Below are 15,440 nucleotides of genomic sequence, written 5' to 3'. Positions count from 1 at the left end.
CATTTCGTTCCTTATCAAGGTAACATAACAGGTAGCATGTTCTTGTCTCCGGCAGAGGTCTGTTCCATTACCTGCAATGTAGGACCCCTTTGAATTGAGATTTTGGGAACTCACCTATGATCCTTCTCCATTTAAGACCTAGACTCTACTACAGAGCTATAGCCCTTCCTCAATTTATTTTATACACACAGCACACTATTAGCTAAATGCTGCCTCTTTTTAGTTATGTGCTTTTAACTACTCCTATTTAAATAATCTGCTGTTTGTTTTGTCAAATGGGTTAAGAATAAAAAAAGTGCTGCCTTGACTACAGTTTCTATATAAAGGGGAGGATATTAGTCATGATAAAACATGCATAAATAAATATTACAGGCTGTTGTCTTCCTTTGGCAGCAGAACAGGCTGCCTGGGAATTCCTGGAACATGCCAGACAGCGGCTTTAGTTAGCAGTCAAGCTGGAGACTCTAGGTGTGGTCAAGTAAAGGTCAGCATTTATGCACATAAGTACTGTTTTATTCATTTTATTTATTTATACCCCCCACCCTGCCGCCACTGGCTTATGGATCTTAGGGCTGGCAGGCCCAGGAAGAAATCAGATAAATATGATAGTTCTCCTGGGTGGAGTTTGGAAAGATCTAGCAGCTCAGAAACTGAGGCCGTACAAAATCTTGCAGCGGGTCAGCGGTAAAGCCAAAATGAAACTAGTTAGGATGCAGTCGCTGTCCTTGTAAGTTTTGTATGTGCTATGCAGAAGATTATGAGAGCCAGGCCTCCCCACCCCAATTCAGAACACCTGGCTGCACAGCAGCCAGAAATTCAACAGATGCAGCTTTCTGCTTTGCTGCATCTTCAGTTGTGGAATATTAGCCTGTCGCAAGATTTGTCCCGAAACTCACACTGATTGCTCTCATGCTCTCTCTCCCTCCACTCCCCCCTCTCTCGCACACAAACACAGAGCGAATTTGGATGAATTATCCCTTAATTAGTCAGTTCCTGCTCATTGCAAACTGCGGGGTTAATTGCTTATATCTCCGAATGACCTGGTAGCTTTGATTTGGCTAGTCCTGCAACGGGTATTTATATGTATTTCTAACATGTAAAATGCACAATGTTGCACATAGCGAATCTCCTGCAAGTCCCAAAGTCCTCAGAAGCTGCAGTAACTCAGAGCGGGGCTTTGAATGTGGTGGCCCCTGTTCTATAACATAGTATTGCTGCTGAGATACAGCATGTGCCCTTTCTATCTGCACTTTCCAGAAACAACTGAAATTCTCTTTGTTATTCCCGAGCTGGACAAATGGGTTTTTGTCATGAATAGGCTTTTGTTTTAAATGTACCTGCTGTGTATTTCTGTGGACTCAGCCATACAGCTGCAAATAAAATGATTTAAGTGTGTCGTTTAGTGCAATATGCAAATGTGACACTAGATGGCGATGGTGAGCTATGGCAAATTTAATATATGTTTCAAAACTTTTTTAAAAAGCATTCTCAAAGCGTTTTTTATATGTGTGTAGATTCTACCTGTGCGTCTTTAACTTTTTTTGCTGTTTGTATATCGCCTTGAGACGATTGTACAGAAGACAACTAATAAATAACAATAACAACAATGGATTTTTTCTTTTAAAAAAAGAAGTGTTCACGTCATGCATAACTGCTTTACACTTTGCCCAGTACATAGTCTACTGTGAGATTTCTAGGGATTTAATCTTCTGCACACAAAACATTATTATTATTTATTCTGAAGCTATGGTCCATTCTGTATACTTCAGTTAAGAGTCATTCACTTCAGATATCTCTAAAAGAACAGTTATTTATTTAACTATCGTTCTTGAATTCTGCCCTTTCCTTTAGGGAGCTCAGAGCTGCATGCACAAAGTTTCCCCATGTCATCATCACAACAACCCTGTGAAGTAGATTAGGTTGAAAGGTGACTGAGGCCAAGCCCAGTCAATGAGCTTCATAGGATCATTGAAGACTTGAATACAGATCTTCCTGGTACGATGCTCTAACCCAGGCATAGGCAAACTCGGCCCTTCAGATGTTTAGAGACTACAATTCCCATCATCCCTGACCACTGGTCCTGTTAGGGATGATGGGAGTTGTAGTCCCAAAACATCTGGAAGGCCGATTTTGCCTATGCCTGCACTAACCACTACATAACACTGTCTGCCTTTGAAGCATGGGATCAGACCTTGGGATAAGGATAAAGGATTTGCCCCGGATTGAACCAAAATGCCAGGGGTCACAATTCATCAGAATATTTCTCTGGATAAATCAGAAGACAAACTCCTGCATGTCAACCCTTCCAATAAATTTATAATATTTTAAAATCTCTTAACTGAAAGTTTTAGAAATTCCCTTTAAAACAGTGTATTTGCTGTAATCTATATTTCATGCAAATAACTGCACTGTGCTTTGGGGAAACCTTTTCTACTGTCTGGCCTTCAGCATTAAATATAGGCTTAATTTTCTCACCCCAATTCCAAGTGTAGTTAACTTTTTTTTTTTTTTAGTGGAAGGCAGAGCAGTGTAGTGGTTGGGAATATATTGATTTAATCAAGGAAAATGGGTGGTACGAATTTACATTCAATAAACACCTCCCATGTATGCAAAACCAGTTACCTATTTTAAACCCCGGCAGGTTTTTAAAATAGGTGTCAGCTATGCAGGGCGAGAGAAAAATGGAATTGTTTGCAGTTTAATTCTTAAGCAGCATTTGCACTATGTTTTCCAGAAGAAGTGGACAGGCAGCATTATTTGCCATGCTGGGTCACCTGGTCAAAATGGCAGTCATTCTGGGATAAAGTGAAAAAAATGAATTACTTCTCATATGTACACTTTTTAAAGTGCTTTCTATTGTAATGTCACCAACTGGTCATTAGCATGGTCTACATCAGGCATAGGCAAATTCGTCCCTCCAGATGTTTTGGGACTACAACTCCCATCATCCCTAGATAACAGGACCAGTAGTCAGGGATGATGGGAGCTGTAGTCCCAAAACATCTGGAGGGCTGAGTTTGCCTATGCCTGATGTACATCAAAAGGCAGTTATAACTAAATTATAAAATTGACTGACAGATGCTATGGGGATGTTTATTCACTTAGATGGCCCTCTTACTGGTGCAGCAATACAACTGCTAGCATATTTGCTAAAGCTAAGCAGGGTCCAGTATGGTTTCAGCTTGGATGAGAGACCGTGTGTTGAGATTCCTGCTTTGCAGGGGGCTGTACTTTATGACCCTTGCGGCCCTTTCCAACTTGAAGATTCTATGATTCACCTTTGTGCCGTGATCTGCATTCCCCTATCTTTACATCTGCAGCTTTCGACCATGGACTGAACCTTTGTGCCTCCTGCTTTGCAAATCCTGGAGATAGGAAACCAGCCCAGCTTTGTTCTTAGAGATTTATTCATTTGCATCATCAACCGCTGAAGCCACACTGGTGTGCATGTTACATCACACACCAGCCTTTTCTGAGAAAGTCTTTTCTAAGGGAGCTGCAAATTATACTCCTTGTTGGGGGATGAAAGCAACCTGTCATATCTTTGGCATGTTCCTGCATTGCAGGGGGTTCGACTAGATGACACTTGAGGTCGCTTCCAACTCTACTATTCTACAATGGTGTTATGTACTGAGTTGAATAGGATCCAAATGCAGCAGTCTGATTGGTCCTAGAACAATAGGATTCAGAATGCAGCAGTCTGATTGGTCCTAGAACAATAGGATCCAAAATGCAGCAGTCTGATTGGTCCTAGAACAATAGGATTCAGAATGCAGCAGTCTGATTGGTCCTAGAACAATGCAGCAGTATGATTGGTCCGCAGGAGCCACCCAATCCAGCTCCAGGTGGAAGTGAATCCACAACCTGATTGGCCTACAGGAGAATCCAGGAATTAGCCAATCACGTGCAGCCCATTGTGTAAATAATGTATATAAAGCAGATATTTTGGGGAAACTTTTGGGGAAACTTTCATTCCTCACTACTATGAGCTGAATAAAGAGCATGAAATCCACACTCAACTCCGAGTATATTTCAGATACTATAATTCTACATCTAGATCACATTCCTGCCTGGTTTTGTGCGGCAACTAAGAAAGCCTGTCTGACTAAATTAGTCTTCACATTAGCTAATAACAGGGACTTATCACTGAGTGCACCACAATTCTTACTATATTCTAATACCCTCATACACCTTTGGGTCTGGCGGTCTCCCGGTTCTAACATACCAGTTCTAATTAAATTCTAACACTAATTAACTAATTTTGAATACCGTCCTTCATCCGAGGATTACAGGGCGGTTCACAACATAAAAATAAAAAATAAGAACACAAAATACACAATAAAACTGAAAACAAACCAATAACACACATGCACCTACAAACACATACTATTTATTAAATCTGAGTAGTATGAATGGTACCACTTCAGAGTGAAGTTGGGAGAAGGAATACAATTTTTTAAGGCTCCCATTTGTAAAAGATACTTTAAAAGGCCACATAAGTAAGTTAAACAAACCTTCTGACAAGCAGAAAACTAGAACGGCAGGCAGTAGACTGCTAGAATTCCCACTTCCTCTACATGCTCACCCAGTGTGCTTGTTTTATTATATAAAAGAGAGAGCCAGTATGGTGTAGTGGTTAAGAGCAGTGGACTCGTAATCTGGTGAACCGGGTTTGATTCCCTGTTCCTCCACATGCAGCTGCTGGGTGACCTTGGGCTAGTCACACTTCTTTGAAGTCTCTCAGCCCCACTCACCTCACAGAGTGTTTGTTGTGGGGGAGGAAGGGAAAGGAGATTGTTAGCCGCTTTGAGACTCCTTAAGGGGAGTGAAAGGCGGGGTATCAAGTCCAAACTCTTCTATATCTGTTTTTTATATGGGGAGCATATAAAAAGCATCTAAAAAAGCATCTCTCCCCTATAGCCTGTCTGAAGTATTTACTTTACCATCACTTCAGGATTTTGCCAAACGTGCAGACCTGGTTTTCAGGACACCCTTCGCTTAACTGCAGTATTAACCAACATGAAATTTGCCCCCAACTTCCTACAAACCCTCAAACCGATTTACTCCCAAGCCTCAGCAAAATGCAGGTTTAATAGCATGGACTCTAATACCGCAGCAGCCAGGTTTGTTGGGAAAAAGATTCCCCTCCTTTCTAGCACTGCTAGAAAAGCAAAAATAGAATGTTACTGTATTGTTGCTGTTGGTTTTTGAATGCTGGCTTTTGCATTTTGTAGTTGCTTTCTCGCCCCCTGCTCCCAAAGCTGGGCTGAACAATATTTTAAAGGGTCAGTTAATTCTTGCTCAGAGTTGCCGGCTTTTTGACATTTTCTAGTTTGCAATTTGTGAACTGTGGTTAATATTCTAGCATGGGGGGGGGGGAATGGGCCTGGCGCTGTGGGTTAAACCACAGAGTCTAGGGCTTGCCGATCAGAAGGTCAGCGGTTCGAATCCCCGCGACGGGGTGAGCTCCCGTTGCTCGGTCCCTGCTCCTGCCAACCTAGCAGTTCGAAAGCACGTCAAAGTGCAAGTAGATAAACAGGTACCACTCAGGCGGGAAGATAAACGGCGTTTCCGTGCACTGCTCTGGTTCGCCAGAAGCGGCTTAGTCATGCTGGCCACATGACCCGGAAGCTGTACGCCGGCTCCCTTGGCCAGTAAAGCGAGATGAGCGCCACAACCCCAGAGTCAGTCACAACTGGACCTAATGGTCAGGAGTCCCTTTACCTTTACAAAGTGGCTTAAAATTTATTTAAATAAAAATGTCAAATTATGAAAAACTTCAGTAAAATATCTCTATACAAAAACATACCCTCCAACATTTCTCCGATGAAAAGAGGGGCGTCCCATTCCATAATGATAATTTTACTATTTATACTCCACACATCACTGGGTTGCCCCAGCCACTCTGGGCAGCTTCCAACATATATAAAAACATAATAAAACATTTAAAAAACAAACAAACAATTTTTCTCTTTACAGGATTGCCTTCAGGCTGCTCGGGGGTTGGATAACTCCATAACCCTCCAAAATTTATCCAGTGAAAATAGCTGTTTTGGGACTACAACTCCCATCATCTACCTGGCTAACAGGACCAGTGGTCAGGGATGATGGGAATTGTAGTCCCAAAACAGCTGAAGGACCAAGTTTGGCCATGCCAGGGAGAAGTGGGACATTCTGGGATCAAATCCAGAAACCAGGACGGCTTCTCTAAACAAGGACTTGTCCCTGAAAATAGGGGCACTGGGAGGGTCTGATATAATTACTCATTACAGTGAGTGACAATACATCACAGCGTTATTTTATCAGATGCAGCCCAATTCAATCCAGCCAAAACACACTTGCAAATAAAACAAATTCAGAGCAGGCGAAGTTGCCAGTCCCATCAGCAGCAAAGGTGTCTGCACTGGGAATGCTGGGAGGAGCGGGAGATTAAAAACTAAAACATTAATAAAAGTCGTTGTCCCCTCCGCCCACAGGTTTTTGTGTATTGAGGGTGTATGCTTGTGATCATGTCCGTTCTGCCCGGACACTGAGGTCCAGCTCTGAGGGCCTTCTGGTGGTTCCCTCGCTGCGAGAAGCCATGTTACAAGGAACCAGGCAGAGGGCCTTCTCGGTAGTGGCACCCGCCCTGTGGAACGCCCTCCCACCAGATGTCAAAGAGAATAACAACTACCAGACTTTTAGAAGACATCTGAAGGCAGCCCTGTTTAGGGAAGCTTTTAATGTTTAATAGGTTATTGTATTTTAGTGTTTTGTTGGAAGCAGCCCAGAGTGGCTGGGGGGACCACGCCAGGGACTTCTGTCTTCCACTGCCTCCCGCAGTTTGGTCAAACTCATGCTGGTAGCTTCGAGAACACTATCCAACAATCTCATCCTCTGTCGTCCCCTTCTCCTTGCGCCCTCCATCTTTCCCAACATCAGGGTCTTTTCCAGGGAGTCTTCTCTTCTCATGAGGTGGCCAAAGTATTGGAGCCTCAGCTTCAGGATCTGTCCTTCCAGTGAGCACTCAGGGCTGATTTCCTTCAGAATGGAGAGGTCTGATCTTCTTGCAGTCCATGGGACTCTCAAGAGTCTCCTCCAGCACCATAATTCAAAAGCATCAATTCTTCGGCGATCAGCCTTCTTTATGGTCCAGCTCTCACTTCCATACATCACTACTGGGAAAACCAGAGCTTTTACTTTACGGACCTTTGTTGGCAAGGTGATGTCTCTACTTTTTAAGATGCTGTCTAGGTTTGTCATTGCTTTTCTAATAATAAATTATTATTATTATTATTATTCCGGGGTGGGAAGTTTGCCCGGCGGCCGGCAGAGGGCGATCCCGTCGTGCGCGCCGGCGGCCGGGTCTTGTGCGCAAAGGGTTCCCCAAGCGCGCAGCTCCGACGCCAAGCGCCGCCAGGTAGGGGAGGGAAAGCGGAACCGGCCGGCCGCCGAACTGCTCCTCCCACACCTGAGGAGGGAGCGGCCGCCCAGCTCCGCCTGGCCGGGCAGCAGGGCTGTTTCTTTCCCCTCGCTCCGCGCACCTTCCGCCTCCCTCCCTCCCTCGCTCCCTCTCCGGGCATTTCGTCTCCAACTTCAGCCGCGGCGCGCCGAGGCAGGCCGGGCAAAGGTCGCGCCTCCCTCCCCGTTCCCGCTCCGGCCGCGGCTCGCCATGTGGCCCGAGCCCTCCCCGTAAAGCCCCCGCTGGACTTTCGCCGCCGCTCCGGACTTTGGGATTTTTGCAGGCGGCTGCGCGTGTGGATGCGTCGCGGACGCGCCGCCGGCTTCGCTTTGCGCCATCAGGCTTCCCGGGCGAGGAGATGTCGGTGACGGAGCTGTATAGCAGGGTAAGGCGGCAGTGGAGGGGTCGAGTGGGGGGGGAGTGGGGGGGTCGGGTCGGGGGGGGGCTAAGCCAGCCACCCACCCTCAAGGGGGGGCTCCCAGGCCAGGGCTACCTTCCTGCCCCCCCTCCCCGAGTTGTTTTGGCTACTTTTCCTCTCTCCTCGGAGTCTCGCTATCCTTCTCTGCACCTGACTTCTTTGCGCTCTGCGGTTCGCTCCCCGCAGCAAATCCTTATTTTTTCCTTTCTTTTCTCATTACTCTGTATTTTGACCCTGCAGTGAACGTCTCGAACGCTCTTCGGCTTGATTGCATTTGCAACGTTGGAAAGGCAGTTGTTCCCGTTTCCCTCTCAATAATAATAATAATAATAATAATAATAATAATAATAATAATAATGTTTTTACTGCGTTTACAGCCCTCCCTTTTCTCCCAGGAGCTCAAGGTGTCCCAAGTGGGTCTCCCAGCCCCTCCTCCTCTTTTAACCCCCACAACAACCCTGTGAGGTAGGTTAGGCTGGGAGAAGGCAGTGACTGGCCCACAGCCCCCCTCGCGAACTTCATGGCTAAGGGGGGATTTGAACTCCGACCTCCCAGGTCCTAGTCGGACGCCTCTGCACCAACACTGACTCCATATAGGAGGCTGAGGCTGTGTGTGTGATGCCAAAGACCAAACAAGTCACTTGATGGAGGGCCGGTTGTAGAGTAATAACTGGCCTTGGACCTGGGTTCAAAGGGCACAGCTGGTTGCCCTCTCTTTGGCCCCATCATGGGTTTGTTGTGAGGATAAAGCTGGAGAGCCCTTGAGCGTGAAATGAAATGGGGAGAGATGGAGCTCAGAGTCGGATCTTGCAGACGTTAATCCGGCTCAACCTCACAGGGTTGTTGTTTTGGATTGGAGAACTCCGAACCTCAGATGTAATAGGGAAAGGCAGTACTCGCACCCGGATCTTGCAGATCCAAACCCAGCCCTCTGTGTGTGTGCAGCCACCTGCTTGCGCCTCTTTCCCCTCAAGTAAGACTCTTTCCCTGTTTTCCAATTTTCCCTGTTTTAGGATTAAGTGGCTGCTTGCTGTTGCTGTGTTGTTTTTTTAAAGGCGGGTGAAACTTTTTGTTGCTAGGAGGCAGCTGCAGTTGTTGAGTGACTTAGCTGGGAGCTCCCCTCCTCTTCCACCTCCACCTGTTCTCCCGCTGCTACCTGAGCCAGTTTTACTTCCTCCTTTTCCTGAAAGCCCTGGGTGGCTGCAGCCCATGAGAAAGGAAACAAACAAAACCCACTCACAAAAAAAATATTCTGCCCTGATATTAAGAACCTTTTCCACTTCTCATTCTGAATATCTGTAGAGATGCTCTCCTGACTCTTTCCTGTGCTAGGGTTGGTAACAGTGCCGTGCAACTCAACCCTAACCATGTCTACTCAGAAGTAAGTCCCATTGAAGTAAATGGGTCTTGCTCTCAAGTAAGTGGGGTTAGTATTGCAGCCTTGATATACATATCAAGCCCTTTGAAGCATAAGGAATCTTCCTTATTCAGCATTACACATTTTAATTCTGGTTCTTCTCTTGGGGTCAGAAAACCGATATCCCCCCATACTTTCTGTGTGGGTGCATATATACCATACATTTAACCCCCCCCCCCAAATCCTAAGAACTGTAGTTTTCTTCTTCACAGAGCTGCACTTCCTAACACTCTTACGAAACTATAGTTCCCAGGGTTCTTTGGGGTGTGGGGAATGTGCTTTAAATGCTTCATCTTTTCTTTTTGGCAGAAGGGAGCTGCCACAGTGGGAGGGGTGTGATTTGCACCTGAATAAAATGTCCTTAAGGGGAAGACCTGGCAATGGGGTTTGGGTTCTGGGTCTGACACAGCCCTATTTGGAGGTAGAAAGGATTCCCCCCCCCAAACCCCAATATTAATATTATTAGTGAGCATTCTTTGCTTGTACCTGTTCCTTAGGGCAGACTTTCCCATCCATTTGCCCTCCAGCTGTTTTGGACTACAACTCCCATCAGCCCCGGCCAGCACACCTCATGGGAGTTGTAGTGTAAAACAGCTGCAGGGTGCCAGGTTGGCAAATGCCGGCTTTAGGGCTGCTCAGTTTGTCATAAGATCTTCATTGGCTCCCAGTACATTTCCGAGCACAATTCAAAGTGTTGGTGCTGACATTTAAAGCCCTAACCTGCCTCGGTCCTGTATACCTGAAGGAGCATCTCCACCCCCATTGTTCTGCCCGGACACTGAGGTCCAGCTCTGAGGGCCTTCTGGCGGTTCCCTTGCTGCAAGAAGTGAGGTTACAGGGAACCAGGCAGACGGCCTTCTCGGTAGTGGCACCTGCCCTGTGGAACGCCCAGAGTGGCTGGGGAAACCCAGCCAGATGGGCGGGGTATAAATAAATTATTATTATTATATAATCTGCAGAACAAGCATTTGCCCTTAAGATCACTGATACAGCAGGTCGTTCCACGTACCCTTCCCTATTGCAACAGGACCAAATGTGGTTTTCTTAAGTTTTCTTAAGAATTCTCTTAACGCTTCTACCTGGCAAACCCTATATGCCTCAGCTTTTTCCCCTGGAGGTTTTATTTCCTCCTGAGGCACCTCACCTGAGAGGTCATACATTTTAACATGTGGGCAGAAGGACTGACAGGGAAGTGATGCCATGACTCAGATTTGTATCACCTCCCTATTGTGGGTGCTGTTTGAGGAAGAAAATTACCTTCGGAGCCCCAGCCATGGAATTCTGACATAAAGTGTAGATTTGGTCCTTGGGTTTGTTGTGGATGCTTATGGGCTACATCAGGGGGTCACCAAATGTGGTGCCTTTTGGCGCAGTAGCATTATTGAGGTTTTCCCCTGGTGCCTAAAAACTTCCAGGTGTGCCCCCCCCTGCTTTGTCAGGAGCTGGAGATGGTGGTAACCTTTTTTTCTCTCTTGAGAAATACCGTATTTTTTGCTCTATAAGACTCACTTTTTCTCTCCTAAAAAGTAAGGGGAAATGTGTGTGCGTCTTATGGAGCGAATGCAGGCTGCGCAGCTATCCCAGAAGCCAGAACAGCAAGAGGGATTGCTGATTTCACTGCGCAGCGATCCCTCTTGTTGTTCTGGCTTCTGAGATTCAGAATATTTTTTTTCTTCTTTTCCTCCTGAAAAAACTAGGTGCGTCTTATGGTCTGGTGCGTCTTATAGAGCGAAAAATACGGTACTCGGAGCTTTGTTTTTGGGGAGGAGGAAGTTGGAAGAATGATGCTCTTTCCCACTTCCTCTTTCAGGTCTGTGGGTTTTTCAAAAGGTTAGTTCTACCCAGATCACTTGGAAAAACATGACACGTCTTGTATCTGAAGGAGGGTCTCCAACCCCATCGTTCTACCCAGACACTGAGGTTCAGCGCCGAGGGCCATCTGGCAGTTCCCTCGCTGCGAGAAGTGAGGTTGCAGGGAACCAGGCAGAGGGCCTTCTTGGTAGTGGCACCCGCCCTGTGGAACGCCCTCCCACCAGATGTCAAAGAGAACAACAATTACCAGACTTTTAAACGACATCTAAAGGCAGCCCTGTTTAGGGAAGCTTTTAATGTTTGAGGCATTACTGTATTTTAATATTGTGTTGGAAGCTGCCCAGAGTGGCTGGGGAAGCCCAGCCAGATGGGCGGGGTATAAATAATAAATTATTGTATTATTATTATGATGTACACTTTGTCTGAGGTGTGTGGGGAGGAGGGGCAGCAGAGAAGTGACCCAGAAGGATTGGCCTCTGTGGCCCTCGCTCAACAATCCATATGCGCTCACAGGCTTAAGAAGGTTGACAGCCCCTGGACTAGATGCCTGAAATAACATTCTCCGTTGACAGATGCATATATTATATCGCATGTCCACGCGCATATGCATATTTAGAATTTTAAAACCCAGACCAGGGTTCTGTTCCACTACAGTTGCTAAATTAGCAGAGATGGAAATAGGTCATTTCATAGTTCAATATGGCAGTCAGTATTTTTATCTTGTGTTTGAGTTTTGCATAAAAAATGTCGCAGGCTGTATCTCTTGTATTTCATCATCTTTCAGCATCGCTGTTTTACGGAGTTTTTTTCTTTCCCTATGTGTGTACCTATGTATCTATCAAGTGGCAATGGAGGGTAACCTTTTGTATGTCTCTCAAAGTTGACTCCGGTCCATGAAAATCTATGCTGCAGTCCATCTGCTAGCCTGTAAAGGGGCAAAAAAAACCCAGACAGTGCAGTCCTGAGTAAGGTTACCCAGAGGTATGTCCCATTGTGTTCAGTAGGGGTTATGCCTTAGTATAGCCTTCACCAAGCTGGTGCTCTCCAGATGTTCTCCAGATGTTTTGGACTACATTTGGAGGGCACCAGGTTGACGAAGGCTGCCCTAATGAATGTGTTTAGCATTGCAGCCCTCCTTAGTTTTGCTGTGAAAGCATGGCTACCTTCTGGAATTTCTTGGATGAGGAGCAGGTTAGCTTACACTGTGTCTTTGCTAAGAAACATGTGATTGATTTCTTAGCGGGGTTAGACCTGCAGCAGGATTTAGAGGGCAAAAGTCTGGGGCTGTACCAGGTAGAATGAGCAGGAGGAGGGCTCATCACCTTACAAAACTAAAATAGCATACGTTACCATCTTAAGAGCAGGGGGCGGGGAGGTAAGTTCATGAAGTCCAGAGTCTAAAGTTGCTTAACTTGTAAGGAAATGAGTACTTTGCAGATTCCCAGACACACTCTAGGGCAGGTACATTCAGTGCTTGCAAATGCCTGGGTTCTCACCAGAAACGACCCCAGATAGGTTTGCAAACTTTTGTTTTTCTTCTATTAGAGCTCCTATGTCTTTAGCTGCAGCGCTACAGACGGAAATCCAACAGAGGCAGTTCTTTCTGCTATGGAAGTATAGCAGCGAGGGGAAACATCGCTTGTTGATTTTTCTTCTTCTACCTGTTACGCATATGTTAAATACCTGGAAGCCTTACCTTTGACACAAGAGAAAAGTGACAGCTAACCACAAACGATTGCTTTGACTTTTGGAGGGAAAGAGCTGGCCATTCCTGCTTTGGTTTGGCTTGCGACAGTTGGAGCTGAGCTAAAGGTTGGCCGTGGTGGCAAAAGGGGCAAGTCGGGTGGGCAGGGAGAAGAGAAACTGGGAGAGGTGCCCAGAGAATCGTGTGCCACCTGCAAAGTTTAGGAGCAGTGACCCTTTTTCTAAGCAGAGAAAGGAGCGTTGGTGCTAGTCAGCCCTGCCTTAAAATAAATGCTAGTTTGTTGCATCCCTTAGTCTCCCCGCTTTTGTTCGTTTGCTGCTTAACGAAGCAAAGAAAGTGACTGGGGTTTGTTCCGCTTGCCAGCTGAGCTGATTGTGTTGGGAAATGGTTGACGGTCCCTTGTTCCTGGTGCTGTGGGTTGCCTGCTTTCCATGCAAGGTGTGGCAGGTGAGATCATGAACTTCCTGGGAAACCTCTCCTTACCTCATCGCTATTTATAAAGTCAGTACTGAGTGCAAGAGAAACTACCTGGCAGTAGAGTTGGGATTTACGGGCCACAAACTGGGGAAGGGAAGATAATTTGCCAGCATTTAAGGTGCCTCGCAAGCAAAAAACTTGGACTGCCTTTCCTTTTCGAATCTTCAAAACAGAGCGCTCTCTCTCTCTCTCTCTCTCTCTCTCTCTCTCTCTCTCTCTCACACACACACACACACACACAAAATGCAGATTTTTTTGTATAAAATGATTAAATGGAAATTAATCAATAGAACGAGGGATGCAGGTGGCGCTGTGGGTTAAACCACAGAGCCTAGGACTTGCTGATCAGAAGGTCAGCGGTTCGAATCCCCATGACGGGGTGAGCTCCCGTTCTTTGGTCCCTGCTCCTGCCAACCTAGCAGTTCGAAAGCACGTCAAAGTGCAGGTAGATCAATAGGTACCGCTCCGGCAGGAAGGTAAATGGCATTTCCGTGCGCTGCTCTGGTTTGTCAGAAGCAGCTTAGTCATACTGGCCACAAGACCCGGAAGCTGTACGCCGGCTCCCTCGGCCAGTAAAGCGAGATGAGTGCCGCAACCCCAGAGTCGGCCACGACTGGACCTAAGGGTCAGAGGGCCCTTTACCTTTACCTAACCAATAGAACAGCTCAGATACCTGTCTTTTTCCCACTGTCCCAGACATCCCTGTTGGTTGAGGAATACCTTGTTTTGCCTCTGTGCTGAGGCTTGCTATCTCACACAGCACCTGTCAGTTTTGTGTTGCTTCTTAAAGACACAGCACAGGGTCAGGGTAAAGAGAGCAGGGAAGGTAACCTTCAATTTAAAGTTGAGATATTTGGCGGCAAGGTCTGCATTCCAGTGTGCATATCAGCTGTTGCCTTTCCAAACAACAGGTGTCCCCCTTCCATCCTGCTCTTTCTTATCAATGCCAGTTTCCCGTGGGAATCTCTGGGGGGATGAGATTTTTTTTCTCACGAGGCGATGTCAGCTAAACCGAGAAGTGTTGCTTTCTGTCTTAAAGCTTACCCAGCGAGAAGCAGGTTGGGCAAGTTCAAGGGAGCTCCTTTGGCTTGCAGAAGTTCAATAACATAATAAACAGGAGAGGACAACCTCTCCGTAAAATAAAAGTCCCAGAAAAAATGGAATAGGTGTGGTTCTTGAAGATGTTCCAAGTGTGGTATTGTATTGTATTGTGCATTGGATCCCAACATGGGATCCTTTGACTGCAGAATATTATTCAAGGGGATGTACTGCATGCCTCAAACCCCTTGGCTGGTTTTAAGGTTTAGGCTAGAAGCTGAGCTTTGGTACCTGCCTTGCTCAAAAAACAACAACCCTGAGTTTTGTTCAGATTCCTTGAACTGATGCAGAACCTGAGATGAGCATCATATTATTTGGGCTGTCTGTCAATTCCTGTTGCTTTATATCCACAGGCTAGCCTCTGGGCATCTTCTCTGGAAGAAGCGCAAGGGATGCCTGCCCACTGGCTTAGCCCATTATGTCAGGTGAAAAACCATCATTTGTTTCCCAAAGGGACACAAAAGAGTGGGCTGATCCATGTGCTGTGCTTTGAGTGTAAACTGGTGCTGCGTGCATTCAGCAAAGATGCGTTTCTGATTATGCATATCGTACAGGTACGTGCTACCAGCGGCTGCCTTGCTTGCTGAGCATATGACTGGGCAGGTCTTGCTCCCAAATTCTTACTCATTGCAAAATAGGGTCAGCATTGGCTAGGTCTGAAGCAGGGGTCCTCAGACTTTTTCAGCAGGGGGCCGGCCCGCTGTCCCTCAGACCTTGTGGGGGGCTGGACTATATATTTTTTTGGGGGGGAGAGAACGGCGCAGAGGGATGATGAGCGGCGCACGAAAGGGCTTCAGAGAGGGGCTGCTTTAAATGGCGGTCACTCGAGGGGGGTGCTCAGCCAACCATGGCTCCTGTGTCTTGCGAGCGGCAGGGGTTGGCGGCAGCAGCGGGACGATGAGTGGCATGCGAAAGGGCTTCAGAGAGGGGCTGGCAGCAACAAAGCCCAGCCCCCTTCCTCCTCTAGGCAGGGCGGGGAGAAGCCAGGAGGAGGGAGGGAGGAGGCGCCAGCACCGCCATTTGAGGGAGAGGGAAAGAACGTGTTTGCTGGTGATCCACGCAGCGATTCCTG

At 46.7% G+C, this 15,440-nt stretch overlaps 1 protein-coding gene across 5 annotated transcripts in view; it reads left to right on the top strand.

Moving 5' to 3' along the window:
- Positions 1–7,389: 7,389 nt before the first annotated feature.
- The window catches only part of MYO5B (myosin VB), a 291,515-nt gene continuing 283,464 nt past the window's right edge, over positions 7,390–15,440 (top strand). For all 5 annotated transcript variants that reach the window (XM_053408482.1, XM_053408479.1, XM_053408481.1 and 2 more), the window contains exon 1: positions 7,390–7,826. In XM_053408482.1, coding sequence (XP_053264457.1) covers positions 7,800–7,826 — 27 coding nt within the window. In that variant the 5' untranslated portion in view covers positions 7,390–7,799. The remainder of the gene's footprint in view (positions 7,827–15,440) is intronic.

The sequence above is a fragment of the Podarcis raffonei genome, chromosome 11 (assembly GCF_027172205.1).
Source record: "Podarcis raffonei isolate rPodRaf1 chromosome 11, rPodRaf1.pri, whole genome shotgun sequence".
Lineage (NCBI taxonomy): Eukaryota > Metazoa > Chordata > Lepidosauria > Squamata > Lacertidae > Podarcis > Podarcis raffonei.
This window is presented reverse-complemented; position numbering and strand designations above follow the sequence as displayed.